The sequence below is a fragment of the Nymphaea colorata genome, chromosome 8 (genome assembly GCF_008831285.2).
Source record: "Nymphaea colorata isolate Beijing-Zhang1983 chromosome 8, ASM883128v2, whole genome shotgun sequence".
Taxonomy (NCBI): domain Eukaryota; kingdom Viridiplantae; phylum Streptophyta; class Magnoliopsida; order Nymphaeales; family Nymphaeaceae; genus Nymphaea; species Nymphaea colorata.
Window position 1 is genome coordinate 14742707 of NC_045145.1, and position 8304 is coordinate 14751010.

At 39.1% G+C, this 8304-nt stretch overlaps 1 protein-coding gene across 2 annotated transcripts; it reads left to right on the forward strand.

Annotated features, from left to right (window-relative positions):
* The first annotated feature begins 1505 nt into the window (after positions 1-1505).
* Positions 1506-5439, forward strand: LOC116258693 (probable mitochondrial adenine nucleotide transporter BTL3). Of its 2 annotated transcripts, none has more exons than XM_050079093.1 (4): positions 1506-2345; positions 3210-3513; positions 4282-4729; positions 4988-5439. In XM_050079093.1, exons 1-4 carry the CDS (start codon positions 1918-1920, stop codon positions 5023-5025), a joined length of 1218 nt encoding a protein of 405 aa, XP_049935050.1. In that variant the 5' UTR covers positions 1506-1917; the 3' UTR covers positions 5026-5439. The 2 variants fall into 2 exon arrangements, with proteins under 2 accessions (XP_049935050.1, XP_031491873.1); XM_031636013.2 differs by having other exon boundaries at positions 1507-2345; positions 4282-4752.
* The last annotated feature ends 2865 nt before the right edge of the window (positions 5440-8304 follow it).

Here is an 8304-nt window from a genome sequence, read left to right on the forward strand (position 1 = left end):
TTTCTCTTTTTCCTGTTTGGCTTGGACGTGTTTGCACTGCCATTTTGAATTCAATCTTCTTTTACAAAGCACCCATCTAGCCCATACGGGCTTTCCATGCATTTTCTTTAAAGTAATACCCTCATGGCTTCAAGCTTTTGGCTTGTTTCGGGGTTTATGTAAACCTTTTAGTATTTCATTCAACTTGTATGTCATACCTGTTATCATTTACAGTTCAAAAGAGTAACACAATAAATAAAATGATACCAAAAACATAAAAATAGGTCCATGATGAATGAGAAACTAAGGTTCTCCTCTTTCGTCCTACCCCTATGGTAAAGGGTTCTATCAGCTTATGCTGGAAATGATGTTCGCCAAAACTTCCACTCCTTTGAGAGGAAAAAAAAAAAACACTTAAGAACATATGCAAGTCATATAAATAAAAGGAGCTTCAAAGAAACCCAACGAATGGATGGAGCTAAACTAGATATCAAGTTTGAATTAGGAAGGTTCTTTCAATTTTGTAGTCCTTATCGTAGTTTCCTACACGCACAAGCCACAGGTTTTATAACCAACAAATGAAATGGTTTATTTTATTTTTTTTGTCTGCAATAATTTCAAGGCAAGGCGGGCTTGACAAACTTTTATAAGTTATGTGAGCACCATGAATTTTGGGGTGGTTTCCGTATCGTATCCGAGGTTGTATTTGATAGTTTCGGATTTTAAATTCAATGTTGCATAAAATGGTGTGTTTTGAGAGGTCAATAGGATGCCTTTCAACAGTTAAAAACCATGAATTTCAGGCCGGATTTGAAAGGATCCAGTCTTAGATTTAAGATCTTAAAAATCTCAGATCACCCTAGATCGGTGAAACAACGGTTTTAACAGCAATACTCTCTAGTAAGGAATACAGAACATTGTCAGTCCCACAGTTTCACACCATCCATATAGACCATCGAGTTAATTCAAGCTAATGATAAAACTCGAGGATTCATAGATTCATTGTCAAATATTCTGCTCACGAGCCATTTTCATCTTTTCGCGGAAGAAGAAGAGTACACTACTTTTACGCTGCTCATGGATCATGGCTAGCTCGTTTGTATTGGCGTTATTCTTTAGGCAAAATGAAAGTTAGGAAATGTTGCGTGCCTCGATTTATCGTAAGATTTCCGCAAAGATCTACGACTCGGTTCCTGGGAAAGTTACAATCATCAGCGTGCTTCATTGAGTCCGCAATTTTACTTTGGAAAATGCTGATCAAAGCGCAACTTTAGAACAAACATGTATTAGTATTTCCCACTTCCTAAGAATGATAAAGAAGTAAAAACACTTGGGAAGTAAATAAAAACAGTTTTGAAAGCAGCTTTTCCTCAAGCCACAAAAAAATTACGATATCAAGAATTTACCAAAGGCCAAGTTTCTTCAACCCGCTTATGGGAAGACTTTTTTTTTTTTTTTTTTTTTTTTTTTACGCAAGCGATGGGCGCATATGAACCAAAAAGGGCAAGAACGGGCTTCTGAGATATCGTAGAACTCCCTAAAGTTCAAGCCTGATTCAGCACCAGCCATAAATACTTTAAACCTTCCCTTTCATATCATTCGCTCATGCATTCCGTCTTCCCAATCAAGAAGATCCCAAAATTTGGTGAAATGTACGCTTCTGCAATTTGCGTTTTGTTCCCAATGGCCATTTGCGGATCAAAAGATTGAGCAGAAACAACAAATCAATCGATGGAAAGAAAGGGAAGAACGAAGCCACTTGCCGAATCTCATCAGCGTGGCATCGCAACGCCCCAAAGATTCTCATTCTCCCTTCCTCCTCACTCTTTTTTCCTCGCCAGATAGCCGATGGACGGAGCATTTTAACCATCGCCCATCTCCTCCCGCCGCTTTCCTTCGTTGCAACCTCTCCCCGTTTCGGAATTTCCCGTTCTCAACATGATGCTGGGATCGAGGAGTGGAGATGTATCTGACAATGGGGAATTGGGTAGTCTTCTTCTCGGAAGATTGTTTCTGGAGCCGTCTGTTTCTGTCTCTCCAGCATTCTATGCCTCCGTTATGAGCAGGCGAGGCGATTCTGTGGGGTTCGACCATTGCCTAAAACCTGTGGTCTCCTTGTGCTTCTCGGTGGATTCGAGGCGTGGAAGGAGGGGAACAGGAAAGACGTTGTTTCTTTCCGTTGGTCTTTCGGTTAAGGAGTCGAGGGAGAGCTTGGAGCAGAAGACTGAAGTGCGTGACTCCCACGTGGGGCTCGGTGTGATAGAGAGGAAGGAGGAGGAGGAGCGGAGACTGCAGCTTAAGGGCTCTGGTGCGGTTAATACGACGAAGCATCTATGGGCGGGAGCAGTGGCTGCCATGGTTTCTAGGTGGGTCTCCGATACTAGCTTTACCAAAGATTACTTTTGAGTTTGGTTTTGTTTGGAGTTCTTGATTTGTATTTGCGGTGGTGGTTATTGATATCTTCTTTGGCGATGACCAACCGCTCCCTTTTTTCTATCTTGGCGGTTGCTCGGGTTCTTTCTCCCATATGTGCCGGTTGCCATTATTTTCTGAATTCTGTTCTTGCAGTTTTTTAACTATTGAAACAAAAAAATGTATCAAAAGGATAGAAAAATATAATAATTATATGCAGAAGTATGTCTCATCAATTATTGACATCATTTCTATTTGTTCTTCAGTGTTCTTCCAGTTTCTCGTGAATATGCTAATGTAGTCTGCACTTTGATTAGTAGGCCTGCCTTCTTTCTCTGTTTTATAGACAAGGCTGGTGGTGGTTGTTTATGAACCCAAAAAAGAATCACCATTCCAGTACACTCATAGATCTGTAGAGGAAGTTGGCTTCTGAGTGAAGGATTGCTTTGTCATTAGTTGTCATCATACTGTGCAGGAGAATTCCTTCCAAAGTTTTACTCTAGAAAGTTAAGAGATTGGTGGAAGGGTGCCTGGTTGGTTTATTATGTTCTTTTGCAGGCATTCCTTTTACCTTCTTCTTCTGCCGCAAGAATAGACTCAACCTCATGCAGCAGGCTCCTTGTGGAATAGGAAACTGTCATTTATTTAACCTAAAATTTTCAGCTGTACCCTGTTAATTTTTTTTCTTCTATTTGCTTTAGTTTTTATTCAAAATTACCATTAATAGTTAACATAAAAAATTGTTTTCTTTCTTTTGTACTGTCTGAGCTTTTTTATGTGTTTGACATTGACATCTTTTCACTTGCTTTAAAATGCAGAACGTTTGTAGCTCCACTTGAGAGATTGAAGCTCGAGTACATTGTTCGTGGTGAGAAGAAGAATCTTTTTGAACTTATTAAAGCAATTGCAGTATCTCAGGGTTTGAAGGGATTTTGGAAGGGCAACTTTGTTAACATTCTTCGCACAGCGCCATTTAAGGCAGTCAATTTTTATGCATATGATACTTACAGAAAGCAGCTTATGAAATTGACCCGCCATGAAGAAATAACGAACTTTGAGAGGTTTGTAGCTGGTGCAGCTGCGGGGATCACTGCAACTATACTTTGCATACCCATGGATACAGTAAGCACCCTGATATGTTAGCCAATAGTAAATCTTGAGGTGATGCTGTTGCCATTATCATGTTACCTAGTTCCCTTTAAACCTATATATGGTGAATGAGTGTTCATATGCTTCTGCTGGCTGTGATGCCAATGATTTTTGAATGAGTTTTGGTTTTAATCATGGAAGTTTGTCCCTCTGTTGGGTGAAAGCCTTCCAACTTACAAGTTGATGACTTTGGTGTATCATTTCCTCTTTGCTTATGTATAATGGTACCGGTGATTAAGTGAGAACCTTGAAGAGTGTCGGCTTGGGTGATCTCTGATAAGACTGAGACATATGGAAGTTGTTGTTTACACACACCCAATAATACCTTTTTTGATCGTATGACAAAGGCATTTGTTAGGAAACTATCCAGTGGAAGCTTCAGATTTTACATTCTCCAAGTTTGTTTTCCTTTTTTATTTTTGGAGAGTGTTTTCTTTGGGGCAATCTCTCTCTGAGGTCTATTGAACCAAATTTTCCTTTTCGGTGGAAGACTATCCAAGTGATGTAAATAGAAGTTGCTTATTTTTTTCCCATGCAATTTCACCCCACTTCATCACTGATACCCATTTCATAAGTCGCACGACTTTTCTTTTTGTTGAGGAGAAAAATTTCTGCTAATTGGTCATATTCATAGATGAAATCCTGAAGATACAAACTCAAAGAGTTTACGTATTAGTTTTCTTGCCATGTTTCATGAACGTGGTACTTTTTTTTTATATTTCTGGTTCTTAATTTATGCAGATTCGGACAAAGTTGGTCGCTCCAGGTGGTGAAGCACTAGGTGGTGTGATCGGTGCATTTTGTTACATGGTCCAGACTGAAGGATTTTTTTCACTGTATAAAGGCCTAGCACCATCCATTTTAAGCATGGCGCCTTCTGGTGCAGTTTTTTATGGTGTCTATGACATACTAAAATCTGCTTATCTGCACTCGCCTAAAGGGAAGAAAAGGCTTATGCAGATGAAGCAGCAAGATGGACATGAAGTCAGTGCTTTGGACCAGCTTGAGTTGGGACCATTGCGGACTCTTTTGCATGGAGCCATTGCTGGTGCATGTGCTGAGGCTGCAACCTATCCTTTTGAGGTAGTGCGGAGACAGCTTCAAATGCAAGCCCAGGCAACAAAAATGAGTGCAGTGGCTACTTGCATCAAAATTGTTGAGAAAGGTGGCATTCCAGCACTTTATGCAGGTTTAGTTCCAAGCTTGCTGCAGGTACCTGAAATTTTAGTTTACTTTGTTATATATATATATATATATATATATATATATATATATATATATGCTAGTTAAAAAAAGGTGCTTATTTCTTTTTATTTACGAGGAATTTATTTCTACAGGTGATACTAAAGCTTTCCAGTACATCCCCAATTATGAACTTATAGACTTGAATTTGTATGTTCCATCTATTCCTGATCTTTTCCATGTTTTCCTTTTACTCCATTTTCAGGTTTTACCTTCTGCTGCAATCAGTTATTTTGTTTATGAATTCATGAAGATAGTCCTCAAAGTAGAGTAATTCTGACATGAGCCATTCGATTCTTAACAAGACAATGGAGCCTCAGCTTGGGTTCCCATGTGGTTCTTCATTGAAGCTACTCGATTTTGTAGTTCTTTATACACTAGTAGCTAGATTCACAATAGCAATGGAAGTCCTTTTTTTTTTCTGTTATTAATGTTGAGTTGGAAGATATATGTGAACAATAAGCCCTGGGAGCTGGCATCATACGCAATCATGTACTACAATCCTTCATTAGGTACAAAGAATTTTCTTGTAATCGTGTAGGGATTAAGAGCAGATTTCCTGTGTCATGCTAGTTTTGCTCTATCCTTACTGTGTGTTCACATTCCGTTGCATGGTTGTGTTCTTCAATGAACTGTTGAGAGAATAATTGTACTGCAGCTCCGGAGGATTTAAAATTTCTGAGAATTTGAAAATGTTTCTCATCTCTTGCTCGTAAGTGCTTTGCACACCTGGCTGGTGTTCAAGTTGGGGGATGTCGATGATCTTTACCTGATATCTTCTCTGCTAGTAAGGTAAAAACTGTAGGTTCTCCGGTGCGCCAAGGGGAAACCCAAGTGATCTTTAGTTTTTTACCCCCTTAGGGATGGGTTATACAGGTAGGTAATTATATCTCTCCCCAGAATCAGGCTTTCCTTTAAAAATACCGGAAACAAGTGTCCCCGGGTCCTCATTTTCTGAAAAACCATTCAAGTGGTTCCCTCTTTTTACTGTAACCCAATAGTTCATGTTCAGATCCTTGCCACATTATGTAGAAATATGACTTCGCTATTTAGCTTGAAATTGAAACAAATTGTGAAATGCAGTTCATGAGGCCAACCTATGTAGACAGTGCAATGACTGATTAGGTTTATTAAGTCCAATGAGCGAAGGACACTAGTTATCTCGACTGTGTTAAAGTGCACTTGAATGTCTCATGATTGTGGCATTAGCAAATTCTTTTACCTCTTCATTGACCTCTTGGGACTTTCCTACGAGGATGAAAATTTAGTGAAAGAAGCAGTTTGGGCCTTATACCAACGGAAGCTTATCTAAGGTTTTACATAAAATTTAGTTCATTTGTGCATCAATAATATGTAGAACACCTGATATATATAATACATGCATGTGTATATTGTACATTGCCAATCAAAAATTCCTCTGGGATGGTTCAAAATTGAGTTGAGTTGATTAAAAATATGTGGTGCCCAATCCAGACCTGAATCTGTCATTCCAGTACCCCTCAGCCAAAAATTCCTGGCTCCACCACTAGTGGAGCCAATCTACGTTTGTTCATACTGCTTTGTTTCTAAAACGAAAATGAACTTCGTTCAGCGAGGCTATGACAAAAGCATTTTTATAAGCAGACTTTCTGATCCCCCAACCGTTCTCAAAACGCGTTTAGGAGATCTGCATCCAAACCATTTGTTACTCTATATGCAAAACTGGCGAAGCTTCTGCGTGTCTTGATACTGACTATAATCCAGAGAGGAAAAACCTTGATGGCTTTTCAGATCTGTTAGACATGGCTCAATGGGCCAGCATATTTATAGGTTACAGTTTATTTTGAAAGAGCTATATCATTAGATGAGTGGCATAAAACATAGAATGTGAGAGCTTTTCTATTGCCAACTTTATTCCTGATAAACAAAGACTACTCTATATACCCTATAAACGACGCATGCATCCACAAGGATTGAAGTAGGCGAAGCAATGGACAGTTGAACATAACGGAGGCTGCGCCAGACATTCAGTACACCAAATGGCACAACCAGCATACAAGATCTGACCCAATTTGCAATTCACTAGGTATGGATGAGAACAGATTCAAGTCAGGTCACGCGGCGCTTAGCAATGCAAAATACTACAATTACAAATTTACAAGAACCTCGACTTTCCTTTTTTGGTTTTATCGGTGTTCATAGATCAGAGGCCGTTTGATTGCACTAGAATGCAGCAGAACAGACGGGAGCATTCCATTTTCTCGAAGCGCATGCAAACGTCGAACGTGGTATCTGCAGAAGGGACTGGACATGGGACAGGGCTATGAATGCCCGAGCCGTTCAGCCGACTTCTGCGGTAACCACGGAACGACGCATGATAGAACGGCTATCAGTATTGCCCAAGGGGCTCATAGCATGTTAATGTCCCGCGCAAATCAAATGTCAAACTGAATGGGCAGAACAGCACTCAGACAGATATGTTCTGTGCAAATCAAAGGCATCAGAACAGACAGGATGTTGCATTCCTCCGATCAAATAGTGGACAAAAAGCTGCTCTGCCCATTAGGACATGGCAGTCGTGTGGAGCACTTGATGCCCGGTCCCCTAGTATACAAACAAGGCTATTGAAGGGTCTCCTAAGGCAAGTTTTGTAACCGCCGCGTATGGACCAACATTTGGCAAAGAAAGAAAAAACATGGATCAAAGTGGTCATTTCGAAGAACAGTATCAAATATTTATCAGCTCAAATATTTTCCCTTCGCGCATCACGGCTGATCTAACGGATATCCGCCCCGATCTATGTTGGGTCAGTTTAACATTCTTTGGCAAACTGCCAACCACAAGGCGAATGTTGTAAATGATGGCAAAACCAATACAGCGGATCGGCCGATATCTATAGTTATGCATCGATCTGTCTGCCCTTTTCTTTTGGTTATTTAATTTACATAATAGTTCAAAATATTTCATTTTTTTTTTCAAAAAAAATTAAGAGAAACGTAGTAGAGCCTTACCGCTGCTCTTATGGGAGTTGAGGACGGAGCTTCTACCTTCTAATTGAAAAAAATTTATTGCTATAAGAAAAAAATTGCTTTCGTTGGTAATTTAAATATTATTTTAGCAAATTTCCAACAATATTTTAGTATGCTTTTGGGATAACACTTTTAAATGGCATTTTGAAAGCAAAATACCATTTTGTCTCCAGAACACCATTTTAAGTGTGATTAGGTAACTGGAAAAACTCAGTTTTCACAAAACAATGTTTTTTTTTTAAAAAAGAAAAAAACTGGACTCTCTTATACAAACCAAGTTTCAAGTACTGATTAAAAAAATCCAAACACTATCTCAAGACTTAAATCATAAGTGGTAACAAGAAAATTATATATATATATACATCGAGGATTACATTCTTATTGGGTCACTTTGCTTGACCAAACATAATCAACAAAACCAGTGTTTTCATTTTACGCCCTTCTGGCCAATACAGTGACTTGTATCGGCTTATATTCCAGCTAATTTCTATTTCCCAATTAATTAAAAAATAAT